Source organism: Cygnus atratus, chromosome 5 (genome assembly GCF_013377495.2).
Source record: "Cygnus atratus isolate AKBS03 ecotype Queensland, Australia chromosome 5, CAtr_DNAZoo_HiC_assembly, whole genome shotgun sequence".
Lineage (NCBI taxonomy): Eukaryota > Metazoa > Chordata > Aves > Anseriformes > Anatidae > Cygnus > Cygnus atratus.
In genome coordinates, this window is record NC_066366.1 from 34248510 (window position 1) to 34265597 (window position 17088).

The following is a 17088-nucleotide window of genomic DNA, read 5'->3' on the forward strand; positions in this document are numbered from 1 at the left end:
AAGTAATCTCTGAGCAACCAAATCTGAAGATTATAAGTGGGCTCTGGAGTATTACACATCTGATCTAGAAAAGCACTTTAGCATGTGTTAAATTTAAACACTGCTGTTTCCCTTTGATTGCAAGGGATTTTGTAGATGTGCCTACATGTGCTGCCTGACCAACACCTGGAACAATTCCCTAAATCCCATGTGGTTTATTCCACTCGGGTGATTTACAAAGCTAACCAAACACACAGACTGAGACCAGGCTACGGAAACATGTGTTGTATTTCATCAGCCGTGGAAATTATCCAAGCAGGAAAGCAACTCCATGTGACTTATGAAATCAATTAGCAGACTGCACACTTCCAATAGCGCTTGTTTACTCACTAGAAGCTGTGCTCCTACTCAGAACTGAAAAAGATGGGCCGCGCTGGCTCCCACCAAAGGCTCTTCTAAGTTACATACTCTAGATCCACAAGCTGGTCTACACCTTCTCTTCACTGCAGAGTGGAACAACGTGCCAGGGTGTAAGCAGTGAGGATCCCACTGGGGAGCGGTTTGACAGCATGCAGAAAACTTGACAGAACTCCCAGGAGCAGGAAATCTAAGCCTCCCTCCTATCCTGGCAGGATGCAGCACTGCATGGCACGTGGTTTACATCAGTCTTGCCAAGTGAGGCAAAATATTGCAAAGAAAGAGGATCTTGCACCTGTGTTTGTAGCAAGGACAACACTGGCATGAGTAAGGGCTGCAGTCATGGCAGTTTCTTCTCGTTGCTTCAGCTCCTTTTTCAGTGCCTTAATCTCACTGAGAAAATGGCTCCGTTCTCCCTTGTCTTGGGCCTTTCTGCTTTTTGCCTGTAAAATAAAAAACGCAGATAGACCAAACAGGGTTATGTCCAGCTTCTCAGATAACCAAAGCAGTCAAATTCAACACAGCTCCTCTTTGTACACCATGGTCCACTGGCTTATCAGAATCAGCTCCATAAAACTTTGGTTTCTCTTCCCTCTCCCTGCCAGCAAGCCCGTTCTGCAATCAGCACTGCCTGAAACATAACGAGGATGTCTGTCTGTGCAAAAGATGAACTGTATCAATACAACCCCAGGCTCGGTGCGTGGAGCAGCAAAATGAGAATATCACTCACTGCCTATCGGACCATCTGGGAGCATCAGCACTAGCACCATCACTCATGGTCCAGACAGCGATTTCCCAAACTTAGCTGGTCCATACTTAAAAACCTCTTAAAACCATCCTTAATTACGAGCATAAAGGATTGTTAAAGAGTAACTCCCTGACCTTAAATCCTCTGTTCAGCCCTCCTGCTCTGCCCTGTACTTTCCCTGTGCCCCAAAGATTAGCAGGGAGAAGGTCAGATGCTTTGGTCCGGCCAACAGCCAACTCCGTGCATAAGCAGAAGCACCTTAGCACATGGAGGGGTGTAATATGTAGTGGTGTTTAAGCTTACAGGGAAGAGTTCTGTGCCTTTACTGGGTGAGGAACATCACAAACACTCTCCCAGTCTCAGTCTGCTCCTTTGCTCAGGGGAAGCAGGGACCCTTGGGCTCCAAGCGGCCTCGAAGCAGAAGGGCTCCCCGAGTTGGCTGCGCCATGGCCAGCCACAGCAGCAGCTCTGCATTTTTAAAGAGGCGTCTCTGAGTTGTTGTAAATGATTCACAGCAATATCTACACAGGCTCGTGGCTTTTTTTAGCAATGCCTATTACATATATCTAAAACATCAAATCATCACCACTGGTTGCTGGCACTTCCTGGCTGCAGGCCGGCAGCTACAAGACAACGGACAAGCTATCGCTCGCTGCAGGTCACCTTGAGAAGGCTGCCCGTGCTCTCAAGCTGAAATTTGGACTGTTTCCTTGGAGGGAAGGCTGATGACATGAGAAACCTGAAAAGGCTACAAACATGGGCTTTCAAAAGCAGCCAAGCCAATAAGAGTTGATGGTTCCTATAACCATCTTCTGCATGGATGGATTGTCTGGGGTGTAAGACCCTACCACAGCTCATACCACAGCATTTCCCCTAGGAAAGACGTTCACTTGTGTCTCTCTCATCTCCCCAGCCACCTGTTTTTGTTAAGCTTCTAGGTATTTAATATCTGCAAGGCCTCCATATGTCTGTCAAACGTAGTCAAATAGGTGGACGGGTTCACAAGTTACAGGGGAGGTATCACACAGGAGGGATCATCCTTTCCTGAGCTAAAAGGAAAGATGATCTTTTCCTTGGCCTAAAAGGAGAGAGTGGGTGCCGTTACTGGTACTCGTTTAGTTGAAGGAACAAAACAGACTAGTGTCAAGTTCCTCTCCGCCTGAAACACAGGAAAATTAGAGAGCAAAATTGCTGGTGCCAGTACTCCAAGTTTCATGTCTGTTTTGCAAAAAAGATCTAGTTAGTGAATTAACAATAGCGACTGGCTGATGAAATTAAGACCCAAACATCTGGCTGAATGTCAAATCTGAAAGCAGCTGAGGGAGCAGGGAGCCCAGCCCAGCAGTAACAGCGCAGTCAGTCAGCCCCAAGGATATTGCTTGGTACATTGAGCCCACTCACTCCTCGTTAGGGCTTCATGGGTGCCAGCAGGCTCTAGTTACTCTAATCTGCCTTGTTTGGGCCCCCACCCATGTGTCCTTCACCCCTGGGTCTGGGAACTGCATTTAAGGCCAGACCTTGCTCCCTTATCCTTGTATGAACCTTGTAGGGGGGGTTGCACTGAACTCAGTTGGGTTCTGCTTTCTTTCTGGGCTAGCTACAGACTTGTTTCACTGTTTGTCTGGTGATATGGATAGATGGCTAACCTTTTTTTTTTTTTTTTTTTTTGATATTCCTGGACCCGTCTGACTTTCTTGCTCGGTTGCTGTGGGACTGCACCTTTGCTGGTGCAAACAAGATCCAGAAGATGACGTCCTGGAAAGCTCCCAGCCTAAACAGGTGCATGTGTGTGGGGGGAACAAAATTGGGTAGAAAAATGTGTGCAAAGAACATGGATTTTTCATTTACTAGTCCCTCCACGGTTGAAGGCAGTGGTAAAGAAAAGGGGAGAGAGGAGTCAAAATAGAAGTGAAAAAAGGAAGGAAATAATTAAATAGTCAATTAGGGGACACTGAGAGGGAGAAACTGAGGCAGGATTAGGGAGAGAGAGGCCAGGACCTCAGAGGTGGTCTCTGCAGTCCAGAGAGAGAAAGGGAGGTAATAGGAGTTGGACTCGATGATCCTTATGGGTCCCTCCCAACATGGGATATTCTGTAGTAATAAGTCAGGTGTTTATTTTGTGAAAGACCTTATCATAGGCATCTCAAAGCGCTGCCATGCAAGCTGAATTGCAGCAGTATGTTAGATATTGTTTTTTTCTCTGGTGTTATGAAGTGGAACAAGCTTTAGTGGCCAGTCCTTGTCTCCCATCCCTATGTATCCTTTCCTCTAGGGAGGAAGCAGATGGAGATCTTAGTATTAAAGACTCTGCTTTCTTCCATTTTCTCCCACCTTTCCCAGGTGAAATCTCCTCACGCCTTTCAAAGTCCTTCCCAAGGAGAGGACAGGGCAAAAAAGTCAGCCACTAGTGAGAAAGATGCAAAATAAATTAAGTAAAAAATACTTGGTGTGTAGCTGTGATTACAACTGGGTCCTACATCTGGGGAAATAAATGAAGCTGCTGCCACAGCAGTAGCTGCAGACTGATGTTCATGGAGCTGAACGCCATGTTCAGCCTGCATCATTCAAAAAAGTAAATGTGTGGTGCCCTACCAAATGGCATGGCAGTATACTTGAGCAAGTATGATGCAACGTGCAGGGGTATGAAGATGCTTTCCTTTGTCTTCTACTGAGACACAGGAAATTTTGCCTAGGCTGGACACATTTGCAGAATGGCTTTTGGACAATGCAGTCACCAGAAGAGGGAGAAAAAAGTTCTAATTATCATCAAAATCTATTATCTCAAGTAGAAGAGCTACTCAGTAAATTAAGTTTAAAAAATTAAGTTGTGAAAGAAGAAATTAAGGATGCATTTTTATGGCGTACTCCTCTTTCCACTTGAGGTGGCTGAGAGTGGGAGGGAGTGTTAGGACAGCCAGATATCTCATTAGGAAGTGAATTAGTGATGTGAATGTTTCCCTTCCCCTCTGATGAAGAGGACTGCATGAACAATGCCAGACAAAAAATGTGGAGAGCAGGGCCACTGCAGCATCTCCCCCCTGCACAGTAGTAATGACTATGATTTTGCCTGTTCAGAGAGGAATTTGTCTAGGAGGGGTTTTGCCCTCAACTGCCTCTACAGCAGATGGAGATGAGCACTGCTGGCAAGTGAACTTGGCTCAGGCATACCCTGGTAGAGAGGCTGTCTCTGTAAGATGCTGCTTCAGGCTGGAAGCTTCCCCCACTTCCGATGACCAGGCTTGCACCCCAATTCCTTTCCTCCAAGGCCAAGTTAAATGATGCCCAGTCAGAAGAATGAATGCAGGCTATGTACACCTCCAGCTGTCATTGTGAGACCTCTCCGCTATGCTTTTTTTAACCTTTTCCCTCCCCTAAAGTGACCTTCTGTTGATTCCTCCATGTGATTCAGAGCTAGTCACTGAGACTTGCTTCCAGTCACTCTTCATGGGGCAACCCAGAGCACCTGCCTAAAGTCACTGTTTTCCTTGGAAGATGATGGATACCCTTAAGTATCCAAGAAGTGGTGGAGTTACTCACTCCTCACTTACAAAGTAATTTGGCTAACAGATTGGGTGCCGCTAATATAGAGAGCTGCCGTTCAGGTTACCCACGTGGGGCCTGTTGCAGGGACACGTACGAAGGCCTGGTCGATGTCCTTCCTGATATCTGCCACAATCTGAGCGCTGTCGCTGCGAGCCAAGACCGCGTCCAAGGAATGCCGCTGGATGGGCTCCAGCAGGCGAGCAGGGTGCCCAAGCCGTAGGATGTGGGCTTTGTAGCCAGCCAGCCTTTCCACCAGGTTATCCACTGCAATGTTGGAAGGGGCACAGCACAGGACCTGTGAGGGGAGAAAGCCAGTGCTTGTTATTGCTGAATGTGAGACTGCCAAGGCCAGCAAAGCACTGGAGCAACAGGAGGGTGCTCAGCAGAGCAGAGAAGAGGATAGCTATTAGGAATAAACCACTGACATCTCCATAGCCTCCAGACACCAAAGGAAACTCAAATTCTCTTCTTGCTTTCAAGCACCAGGGCAGGGTTTTCTATAATTAGCAAACCTGAGCGCTGAAGCTTCTATTTGCACCTCATTTCAGCTGGTAGGGTAAACTGCCCAGCCTGTGCAAGTCAAGCCAGGCTCTACAGTGTAACACAGCTGCTACTGGATCTGCTCCAGCTGCCATGAACCCCAGTGACTTTGCAAAATAAATCAGCATGCTTGCTGCCACTACAGTTCTGTCACTGATTACTCACTTTCAGGCCTTGCTGTACAGCTTGCAAGATGATCTCTACTATTGTCGTGGTCTTCCCTGTGCCAGGTGGTCCATGGACGATGGCAAGCTCTCTCTGTGCCAGGGAGAAGGACACAGCCTCCCTCTGTGATGTGTCCAGCAAGTCATTGTAAAACTTTAAAGGCTCTGGGGAGACAGCAAGAGATTCTCAGCCTTAACTTGGGTGCTTTCTGAGAAACAAATACATGAATATAAACCAGATGCTCTCAGTGGCTGGGCTAAATCTATTAGATAATGAGAATAACTTGATTGGGGAGTGAGGTATGCTGTTTCCCACCTAGGTGGCTGAAAGACCACAAACTGGTAAAAGTAAGGATTTTTGTACTTCTAGAACAAACAGGTTACCTGTGCTGCATCAGTCTCTTCCCCCCACCTGGTAATGTTTCCAAAGGAGCAAGCTTTCAGGCGTGAATACAGCTAGTCTATACGTGGATCCTTTACAGTGTTTAAAGAGGCATCTGCTTGCCATAATACAAAATGTTTAGGACAGGGAGGGTGCGTTGGGGATATTTTGGAGGTGAGCCAGCATATTTAATAAGCATTCAGTGAAAAGAGGGAAGAAAATCATAGAATGGCTCAGGTTCGAAGGGACCTTAAAGATCATCCAGTTCCAATCCCCCTGCCATGGGCAGGGATGCCACCCACCAGATCAGGTTGTCCAGGGCCTCATCCAACCTGGTTCTGAACACCTCCAGGGATGGGGCATCCACAGCTTCCCTGGGCAGCCTGTGCCAGTGCCTCACCACCCTCTGAGTGAAGAACTTCCTCCTAACCTCTAATACAAATCTCCCCTCTTTTAGTTTAAGACCATTCCCCTTTGTCCTATCATTATTTGTATGAGCAAAATATTGCTCTCCATCTTTTCTATAAGCTCCCTTTAAGTATTGAAAAGCTGCAATGAGGTCACTCTGGAGCCCTCTCTTCTCCAGGCTGAACAGCCCCAGCTCTCTCAGCCTTTCTCCATAGGAGAGGTGCTCCAGCCCCCTGGGCATCTTCGTGGCCAGAGCAGAGGGGGACAATCCCCTCCCTGCCCTGCTGCCACCCCTCTGGTGATGCAGCCCAGGATGCAGGTGGCTGCCTGGGCTGCAGGCACACACTGCTGGGTCCTGCCGAGCTTTTTGTCCACCAGAACCCCCAGGTCCTTCTCTGCAGGGCTGCTCTCAGTGAGGTCTTCTCCCAGCCTGTGCTCCTGCCTGGGATTGCCCCGACCCAGGTGCAGCACCTTGCACTTGGACTTGTTGAACCTTGTTAGGCTCACAGGGGCCTGCTTCTCAAGCTGACCTTGCAAGGGAATTTCTCTTCGTCTGGTTAACAAACCCAACAAACAGCTAGTGAAAAAGCAGCAGAAAAGAAGTACGTGGTCTGTGGGGAAGCCAAGACACAAAGACGCTTTTTCCTAGGCACGAAAAAGATACAAGCAGCCCATATAAACGATGAAAACTGTTAGTTTGGATTTTAATGATCAGAAAGGAGAAAAGAGTGTTTAAATTGCGTTATAAGAGGATTGGTTTCACTGCAGAAGATAGAATTCTCTCACAAGCCATTCTTTACCTCCCAGATTTATCTAATTTAAACCCATTATTTATTCTCATCCCACTTAATCCTGCTGCTAATCTCCTTGTTCATTATGGAAATTAATTACAGCAGAGATGATGACTCATCTGAGGTTTACTGAAAATAATGTTCCCACGAAAGCTTATATAAGACAAATCTCTGGGCATCATTCCCTGCAGGGCATCATCTGTTTTATCTCTACCTCTGCATTAAGGTAGGGATGCATCAAAAGCATAAAAGTTTCCTCTGGCTTCAGACAAGTGAACTTAGGTGCAACTCCCAGGCAACCTCTGGCACTGACTTTTGAAGCAGCACAAGCAAGTGAGGCACCCAGGTTAAACAAAGAGCACAGTTAGGTTAAAAAGGCTCGGTGGGGAAGTATTGGTGACTTTTCCTACTAGCCTGCCTCTTGCTTTGTTTATTTTTGAGTTAGTATGGCAGTGACTAAGAACAGCAAGCTTCCATGGGCCAGGGAAAAAGAAAGAATAGCTTAAAAACTGAAAGCTACTTCCCACAACAAGGAACAAGTGAGGATGGAAGAGTCATTGATATTTCTTTGCTGAAAGAATGAGATCAGAAACAGTCTTCCCCACACATGCACACCCTCTTCCCTTTTAATCACACACTGCCAAGAGTTGCTGTGGGGGCAGGCTGGGAAATGTGCCTCTTTTCTGGGCTGGACACATTAGCAAGGTTTGAGGAGGAGGACAGAGCTTCTTAAGAGGCTCCTCTGATTTTTCCATCTATAAGCTGGGTTCTGAGAAGGCTCACCTCAAGAAATGCTGTTTATCTACTCCAGCAGGATTGGCCCGAGTACTCTCAAAAGCAATCAGTTTAGGATTTGCACAGATGGTCCCAGAAGAGGGCCATTAACCCAGATGTAGTGCTGTGGCATCAAGTCTGTGTTGATGTCTCCTGCTCTGCCCAAGGCTGTCCATCTCAGCCTCCCCACGTAGTCCCTGGAGAGGATGAAGGGCAATCTGCATCCCTGGCTGGGCTGGGTCTCACTGGGGGCCAAGTAACTCAGCCCCTGATGCAGAACTTGGTTTAGCTTTACATTGAAAAAATCAACCCTGGCCAGCAAGGTTGGTCCTCCAAAAACTTTTGCAGGAACCAAGACCCTCTTCTGCATGGTACCAGCAGTTCAGGGGGCAGGAGTGGGCTGGAAGGTGATGTTCAAGTCCAGGAAAGGGGTCTTTGTTCCCATCTGTGTTGGGTGCATAACTATGAAGGAACAATCTCTCCAGGGAGGAAGAAATCCAGTTTTCCAGAGCTGGAGGGTTCTTGCACTTCAATGTACCTTCCAAGGTATGCTCCTCGCCTCCTGTGTGTATGGGTACCAAGAACAAGCCAGATCCCACAATCAGCACCTCTGCAGCCAAACACTGCTAGACAAAACCCAGGTGGGTAATTCAGCCTGAAACAGGGAACTTCCCCTTCTCTCTTCCTTAGGTATTTGGCAGCTGAGTTGTCCACACTGCTTAGTTTTCCTCATAGATTTCAGGGCCCTCTTCCTGGCCCCTGTGTTGACAGAAGGTTCACAGTAGAGGGACAAGGAGCATTTAAGGTTTTGCAAGTGACACAGCACAAGCTCAATGCATGGGACAAGGAGCAGAGGAAACTTTGGTATAAATCCCTGGTGCTTCCCCAGACCTTTGTCAGCTGGGTCAACTTTTTTTTTTTTTTTACTGCTTGCACCCCTACCTTTAAAATAGGCTTTTTTCTTCTTTCTTTCTCAAGTGTCTTTTTAGTGCAATAAGCAGAATTAGATATAAGCAATGCCTTTTGCACTCCACGTGGCCTGGGAAGCCAGCACTGGCTGACTGTATCTAGACCCAGATTAATATCCCCTCACTTTTTCTTGACCTGCTCCAGGATTAACAGCTACCAGCTCTCTCCTATCACGATCTGCACTGGGTTAGGCCTGCAACAGGGAATTCTCTGTAAGAAAAGAGACTGCACGCACCTAGCCTGGCTGGCCCTGTGGCGCACAGCAAGCAGAGAAATGCTGGCCTCTGCTGGCTAGCAAAGCCTCTCTGTACATCCACCACAACGTATGGGTGCAGGAATCCCTGCGTATATGCTGTGAGACAGCAGCTGTGAGCAGGGAAGGCTTTCTTATAGGAGGCTTCCAGTGGGAAAGCCCTAAATGCTCTGGGCCACAGGTGCAGGTTAAAGTGGAGGAGAGCCAAGCAAAGTATTTCTCATGGATGGGCTTCTGGATTTTGTTTTATTCACCAAGCCTGGTGAACAGAAATCCTGTTCTGTTCAAAGTTTGCCTTTTGGAAAGCCTGTTTTTCCACTTGGTACGTTTCTGGAGGTAACAAGATAAGGGTTGGAAATGCTTTGTGGTGGGGAGCAGTCCCATTCTTAGCTGCAGATCGTGTCTACCCATTGGTTTTATCTTCATATGCTCCTTTGGATGATCCATAGGTAATTCTTCCTGAAGCCTGTCTAGTGTTTTTGTGTTACGCCAAGGATATTTATTCCGAGTTGCAGTTTTTAATGTTTTGCAAGGACTTGGACTTCATCATGCAGGGCTCAATCCATGCACAATCACAGCAGCTCATGAGGACAGATAACAGCAGAGATTGAGGGCCTAACTTCAGCAAATACAATCCTTCTGATTGCACTAGCCATGCACTCTCATGTAAGGGGCTTGTGAGAGTGCCCTGGCATTCTGTGTTATCTCCAAGAGCGCTGCAGCTTTGCTCTTCGTGCAGAAGAGACAGCTTCTGACATCCCCACCACTTAGCATCAGACAGGGAGCTACCAGCTCTCTGAATTGAACCTGAAGCCCCTAGATGTCCCTCACAGTTCAGATCTCCGAACATACTCCTGGCTAGATGCTGAAGGGCAACCCAAGCATCTCACAGTAGCAGTGGTGTGAGAGCCACAAGCTGTGAGACTGTCTGTTGCCTGTAAAGATCATGGGGTGAGAAGGCTGGTACGAACTAATTTTAGGCTTCTCAGGGTCAAAAGCCTGGCTTTTTTTTTTCCTGAGTTACTGACAACCATCTTATACAAGCCCGATCCCAAAACAAACATGCTCCAGAGCCATTTTCCCAGTGGGAGTCATGCCTACACCCATTACTACTGGAAGGACTCATCCCCCAGGTAGTGAGCAGGATTTTTCCACGTATGGTGGGAAATAGCTGCATGCAATTAGCAACTCTGGAAGTCATCAGCAGTTAGGTATAAAGGCATTAATTTGTTTTTTGTCATTATTACCCTTCTGTGCATACCGGTGCTTTTTTAGCAAGCATATATCATGCACTGGTCAGACGCCAGCAGCCACTAACTACTTTAAAAACATGTTTCAATTGGCTTTATCTGACTCCTTGTCCATCTAATCAGTCAGTGCCTGGATTTAGACACCCTCCTGGGATGACACAGGCTTTAATATAGATCCTCCAGGCACAGCATTTGGCAGCACACTCTGTCATAATAAGGCAGCTGTGATCCACTCATGAGTAAATCACAACACAGGAGAGTAAAACAAAAACAACAAACAAGCATCTCGAAGTTATTTACCAGATAGGCCACAAAATGCCACCAGGCTACTGCAACTCTATTTGAGTATGCCCTAAAGAAACCCTGTATAACCAACCTTTTTGAAAAAAGTTTGCTTTTCCCCTGCTTTTCCCTCCAGGTTGAGAGGCTCCATGTCACTAAACAGCAGAAAGCACCAACAAAGCAGAGGATGGCATTAGGACTCTGCCAAGCTTTGCAGCAGGAATGAAGAACTACAAAGCTGCTGACAAATTTCAAACCAAGCTGGCATGAAGTCCCTATGTGTTTTATGAAAATGGACAGTGGTGTCAGACCTCTGAGAACCCAGCTAAGAGACCCAAGACTCCTATGCTTGAGAAATTAGTTTTCTAATCTACTCCCCCCCCCACTATCACACACATCTTAGATATTCGAGGGTGTCCTAATTTTTTATCTGGGCATGGAGCTGGGTGCTTATGCTCTCCAGTGACCCTTCTACTTCTCAATCTCCTTGTAATTTGGTTTACACGTCGTCAGAGAAGACAGTGACTGTCCCTCTGGGCACAGACCTTATCTACTCTTCTTTGCCTAGACTAGTGTCAGTTCTAGCTTTTCCTCGGGATGGGTGTTTATATGGTCTTATTCCTACTGCTGGCTTTCTGAGCTTCTGATGGAAGTGGAGTTTAAGTTGCATCCCAGAGTGGTGTTAACATAGATCATAGAAGGCTTGGATTGGAAGGGATCTTAAAGATCACCTAACTCCAACCCCCCTGCCAGGGGCACCCACTAGATCAGGTTCCTCAGGGCCCCATCCAACCTGGCGTGTACAGACATCCAGTTTTATGAGCTGTAGAGAACTTATTAACTCTGGGACTCCTGATGGGTTTGTTTGAAATCAGATAATGGATGGGATGAGACAGATGCAGTGAAACATTCCTTTAAGAAACCAGACTAAAAGATGTTTGATCATGAAAGGAGGTGCCATGCCATGCCATGGAAGAGAAACAGCCTGAAATGCTGGGAGGTTTTTCTATCCTTCCATGTCAGACCACACACCTGGGAAATACTTCTTGCCTTTTGCAGATAATCCACACGTTGCACATTTCTATACTATTTGCAGAAACACATCTATATATGAGCTATATGGGACACCCGGGGAACCGCGTGTGCCATCTTATAGGTGTAAGAGAGAGGATTTATCCAGCCAGCTGCTGAGTGCCCTCCCATTGAACTCATTAGAGGCTGGGAGTTGAAGGCACCTTGCAGGACCTATTTGAACTTAAAAGTTATTATTATTTAATGCCTGGCTAATATCACATCTTCCTAGCTGGCATGAAAGGAGCTATACAGTGAAAATGTAAATAGAAGGCCATTCCACCCTGCCAGAGTGTTTTGCTGTTCTCAGGTGATATGCTGACTTCTCGTATTGCATCTCCTGTCTGATGTGACTGAATGTTTCCATCAATCCATATTCTCGGTGCTGGGGAGATGTAAAATTCATCTCTGTGCTTAGTTTGGCACATCTGAGCAATTCAGTGGAAAGGAATTTTTCTTTATTAGCGAGGCAGTTCTGCCACCATGGGGAAAAGGCACAGTTGAAGCTGCTAAGAAAGTTAGTTCATTAAAATTTAATTCTTTTATCTAATATTAAAAACCTGAGTACACCAAAGTCCCCGGGTAGCCAAAAGGCTAAGAGGTTTGACTCAGACTAAGCTCAGTGCTTAGAACTACAGAGGTATGACTCACACTAGCATTAACTCTTCATCTCTGATATATCAGAAACCTAGCCTGAAGGTAATAGAAGTGTGCATGTGAAAAAAGGGAACCACTGTGGACAACTAAATGCAGTAATCAAGGTAACAGGAAAAAAACTGCAACAGCAAGCACAGAGCACGAGGAGCTGCAGCGGGGAGGAAACCGAGCACAGCCCTGGTCAGCAAGGAGACCAGGGATGGATGGCATAATGCGTGATATGCTGCTGAGAGGTGAGCCTGGGCCTCAGGAGAGAGCTGAGATACAGGCTGGTTGACAATCCTCTTAGGCAACTCAATCTACCTTCTGCCTTTCTTCCCTGATTTTTGCAGCCCAGATGATATTTCCCTTCTGTCAAGGGATAATACTCATTAACAGATGCCCAGCCTTCATATTCTGCTCATCAGGGGCTTTGGTTTCCTCACAGTTCCTCTTAAAGGGTAATTTCATCTTTAGTTTCCCAAAAACTCAAATCAAGAAAGATCAGAGTAAAAGGGGATTCTACTTGCATGCATTTTTTTGGACAGCTGTTGGTAAAACCAAGTTGTGATGTTTTAAGTATTTGATGATGAGACTAAAGCAGTCTCTGCATATCTTCAGCTTGACTAAACATAATCAGAAGGCTGTAAAAATAAAAATACAAGCCAATAGAATACACCCCATGCTGTTTCAAACTGCAGTAGTTCCACAGTCGCTTAATTCCCATGAAGGCTGAGTTACTGGATTTTAAGTACAGAAGCAGACCTGGTAGTTTCTTATCTCTGAAGTTTATGGATAGGATTGGGGCAGAAAGCAAATAAGAAATGCCTCATAAACTAAACTGAATTTCAGACTTGTGAACGTGTGCAAAGAAATTCCCCCATCACAGATCCTGTTTGTTTTATGCCACAATTCAGCTTTTCTTGGTACACCCTGAGGGAAGTGGGCACTAGCTATCTGAACAGTCTGGGTAATTCTGTCTCTTTTCCAGCGATGATCCAGAGATGACAAGGGTCTTTACACCAGGTTAGCACGTCCGGTGACCCATTAACCAGTATGAAAAGTAGGTGTTTAATGCTGCCAGCTGCAACACCACTTACTACTCACGTTCAGCTCAGGTCTTTCCTAGAGCAAAGTGAGCTGCACTTTTGGCGTGGACCAGAACTGCACAAAGATCTGAATAATTTGTTCCTATGGGCAGTTTCAAAGAACAGGTCATGAACTGAGAGACCACAAGCACTCCTCTCAGAGGGTCAGCCCCAGAGATGCATCTTCGTGGACTAGAAGAGGAGTAATGGCAGCATAGTGGGTGGAAAAACCTGTACAACCCTCACTTAGTACTCTGGATCTGTCAGATTTAATGGGGCATCTGAAGATGTGAACATCCTCAAAAGTGGTGCAGAGCCTGTGGGTAGGAAACTTCAGGCTTCACTGACTGCTCTGGAGACTGAAGATTTTACCTCCTTCCCCACAACAACTTACCATGATCTTTGCTTAAAACCTGTGTGAGTAGCAACATGTGCTTTTACTGATACATCCAAAAGAGCTCTCCACCTGCCTAGCTCTCAGTCCTGCATACCAAGGCAGATCAAACACAGTGGCAGTCTCAGTGCACACACTGGGCTGTAAACTGCTAGGGGCTCTCACCCTGAGGGTCCAGAAAATTCCTTTAGAGAGACTAACCCAGCACTTGCCATCAGGATGATATAAAGTCTTAGAAAGGAACATCCTTACTTGTTTCACTGAATGAGGTTGGATCAGACGAAAAGAAGAGGACATCGATCAGACCAGACGCTGGACCACCACGATATTGCTTTAGTGTGTTTAAAGCTCTGCCAAAGAAGAAAACACCCAGGTTATATGCACAGCATAAATTCCTTCAGAGATTCCCAGTGCACATTAGGGGCTAGGGCAATGTACCCCAGTGAAAGACGTCTGTGCGCACAACGACTAAGTCTAATTGCTCCATCTCCCACCCCTCACATGCTCATATCCCCTGTACCTGCCGTACATTTCCCCTTTCTACTAGTGCTTTGGTTTGATACAGTCAGACCCTGTGCTGAGCCTTTTCAGTGCATTAATTCATCAAAGTGCTACTCAGTTCTACTGCCTGGATGGAAAAGTTGCTACACAGAATCCAGTGGGCACCAGAGCTGGCACAATGCGGGACCAAAACGGGTAACTGTGGGATGCGGGGCAGGGGAGGAACAGAGAAGAGCAGGACTGCACCAGCCAGCTGGTAAATAAATTTAGGCTGTTGTGACTCTTCAGCATAAGATAGCCAGTTGAATTATCTCATTAAGGAGTACAGGTTCCCTCAGTAGTCACCAGAAAGAAAGGCACGTCCTGAAGGTGGATACCTCTCTTAAGTGGAGCTGCCACAGGAGTAAGAGGAATAAGATGGGAAAGAAGAGAAGCTGAGACTAGTGAAGCAGACTGAGATCAGTCGCAGAAGAGCTCTCCCAAAATAAGCCTGGCAATTTTCAATTGGCCTTTGCACTCCTGAGCAGTGATCCCAGGCAAACTACACCCTCTCAGCCCTTACTTTTTCAGCCTGTTGTAGGTGACATCATTGGCTAATTTCAGCAGGCGGTAAGAGCTCTCACGGTCCAAGCTCAGCATGCCATCTCGAGATTCCTCAAAGGCAACGGTGACTGCTTTGGAGGTGACACGTGTTACAATGCCGGTGGAGAGTGGATCGCCCTGGCCGACTGAATCATAAAGCCCCAAAATGTCACCTGCAAAGACAAGTTAGAAGACAGAGAGTGAAGTGGAGTAAGTATTTTGAAAAGAAGTTCTTTGGAGGAAACCAGCATGGTCCACTGGAGACAGTGGGCTCACCTACACCAGCCACAGGACTAGTTCCATGTTTTCTGCCAAGATCAGAATTTGTATCAAGCCCAAAAAGGAGAAAAATATCCTTCTCTTTCATGATAGTGCATGCAGCAAGAGGCAAGTGAAAAAACTATTAGCAGTGAGAAGACACCAGGTAACAACTAACCAGCTGCCTTATGTTCTCCATGCACCACAGGGCTTGGAGAGGACACCAACAGTGCTCTCCACAGAGCTGCACATAAAGCTAAGATGCTTTCACACAGATCTTGGAAAGACCTAACTTCTCCAAACTCTCAAACTGTTTTACATTCATTTTATCATTCAGTAATAGCCAAGGAGGCTGTACAACAATGTGTGCCTCCCAGATGACTGCTCTACACCAGTCAGTAGAACTAAGAAAGACAAGATTTGTAAGGACTCACTGTGGCCTTTCTGTTCTTCACAGTCACGTTGAGATGGGACCAGTCAAATTATGCAGTGCAGTGGTGAAATGGAGATTTTAAGCAGGATGTCTGACAAGTGGATACCTTAGCTGAGGCACACACTCATTGAGGACTAAATCTCAGATTTGCAAAGTAAGGGAAGCTTGCCTCAATAGTCTCCATCAGCTCTTACATTAAAACGTTTGTCTCTGAGGAACAATTTAGTGCTACAGTAACGTTACTTCTCTTTGAAGAGCCCTGACGGATGCTGTTTCTTAGACCTCAAGGCTGAGACCCTGATCTGCAATGAGTCATTTTAATTTCACGTCAGCAGCTTGGAGGCCTGGCTGGCAAGGAATGCATCAACAAATTGAACTGTGACACTTCATAACAGTACCACAGATGAGAAACAGTCCAGTTTCCACTTCCAATGCATCTGCTTAGCAAACTAATTGATTGAGCAAACAAAACCAAGTAAAGGACTAAGCTAAACCAGCAAACTATCTGGTGCAGCCAGCTTCACTCCTGTAGACCAGTTTTGGAGAGTGCAAGGCAATATCATTATTGCCTAAGGAAAAGAGAAAAAAGGTCTCTGCAGGAAAAAAAACACAGAGGGCTTTCCTTGCAGAGTCACTTGGAACTATTTCATGGTCAAACCCAACTTTTTTCAAGGGATAATTCTGTGTAGCTGGCCACAGCATGGCAGACTGGGTCCTTACCTTCCTCAGATACTGGCAGCAGCTCAGCTCTTTTCAAGAAAGTGATGGCAGAAGGTGAGACAAGTCAAAAGGGCACTGGCTGATGTGCTGGTGAGTCTGTATTTCTCTATTGTTTTTATTCCCGACAGAAATCCAGGCATGTCAACTAATACACATGGCACGCTCTTCACCTCTTTTTCACCAAAAATAACAGTACAGGGAAGGGAGGAAATATGGCAGCTCAGGAAGGAAAAGGAAAATCCACTTTTCATTTTGAAATTAAAGTGTAAATAACAAAAGCTCCTTACCTACCCCAAGATGTAAGCACATACAAAGAGTGCCACGAAATCTTTAATGACAAGAGACCAGGGCTTTGTTTTTAAGGATTCAGAATAGGGAAAGCCAACTCTTTAATCACTGTCACTCTTCCCTGTTGCAACATACATGCTTATAAAAAGCTGAGGGAGAAAGAGGACATTTTTCTCTAGATTCATCTTCTAGCCATAACCTTTTTCTCCCTTTTTGTATCAATTGCTCAGTCTTTACAAGTGTCACATTAGAAAGATGTTAGGAAGAATACATTGGCCGTCTCTCACCTTACCTACTTCCCATGAACAGGAATAGCACTTACCAGGCCCGAAACTGTTATAGGGCAGCTCAGCGTCTGAGTCATATTTTCTAGGCTGAAACGTCACAAGTAGCCGCCCGTAGAGGCCAGTCCTCTGGTTGGTAGCTTGGAGCTTTAGCAAGCAGACACCCCTGCGCTGCAGTTCCTTCAGGGAGACGTTTTCCTGCCAGGCCCTGGAAACCACACACAGGCATGAACACCATTTGCCAGACTGAGACAAATTCAAAGCTTCAGAAGACAAAAGAGAAAAAGACAAAGGGATGGAAAAAGAGGATGACAGCAAAAAGAGACATTAGCT

At 46.2% G+C, this 17088-nt stretch overlaps 1 protein-coding gene across 3 annotated transcripts in view; it reads right to left on the reverse strand.

Annotated features, from left to right (window-relative positions):
• The window catches only part of IGHMBP2 (immunoglobulin mu DNA binding protein 2), a 44179-nt gene that overhangs the window by 25510 nt on the left and 1581 nt on the right, over positions 1 to 17088 (reverse strand). For all 3 annotated transcript variants that reach the window (XM_035539457.2, XM_035539458.2, XM_050710922.1), the window contains 6 exons: positions 16794 to 16963; positions 14753 to 14945; positions 13942 to 14039; positions 5393 to 5556; positions 4782 to 4982; positions 692 to 839 (listed from right to left, as the gene is read on the reverse strand). In XM_035539457.2, coding sequence (XP_035395350.1) covers positions 692 to 839; positions 4782 to 4982; positions 5393 to 5556; positions 13942 to 14039; positions 14753 to 14945; positions 16794 to 16963 — 974 coding nt within the window. The remainder of the gene's footprint in view (positions 1 to 691; positions 840 to 4781; positions 4983 to 5392; positions 5557 to 13941; positions 14040 to 14752; positions 14946 to 16793; positions 16964 to 17088) is intronic.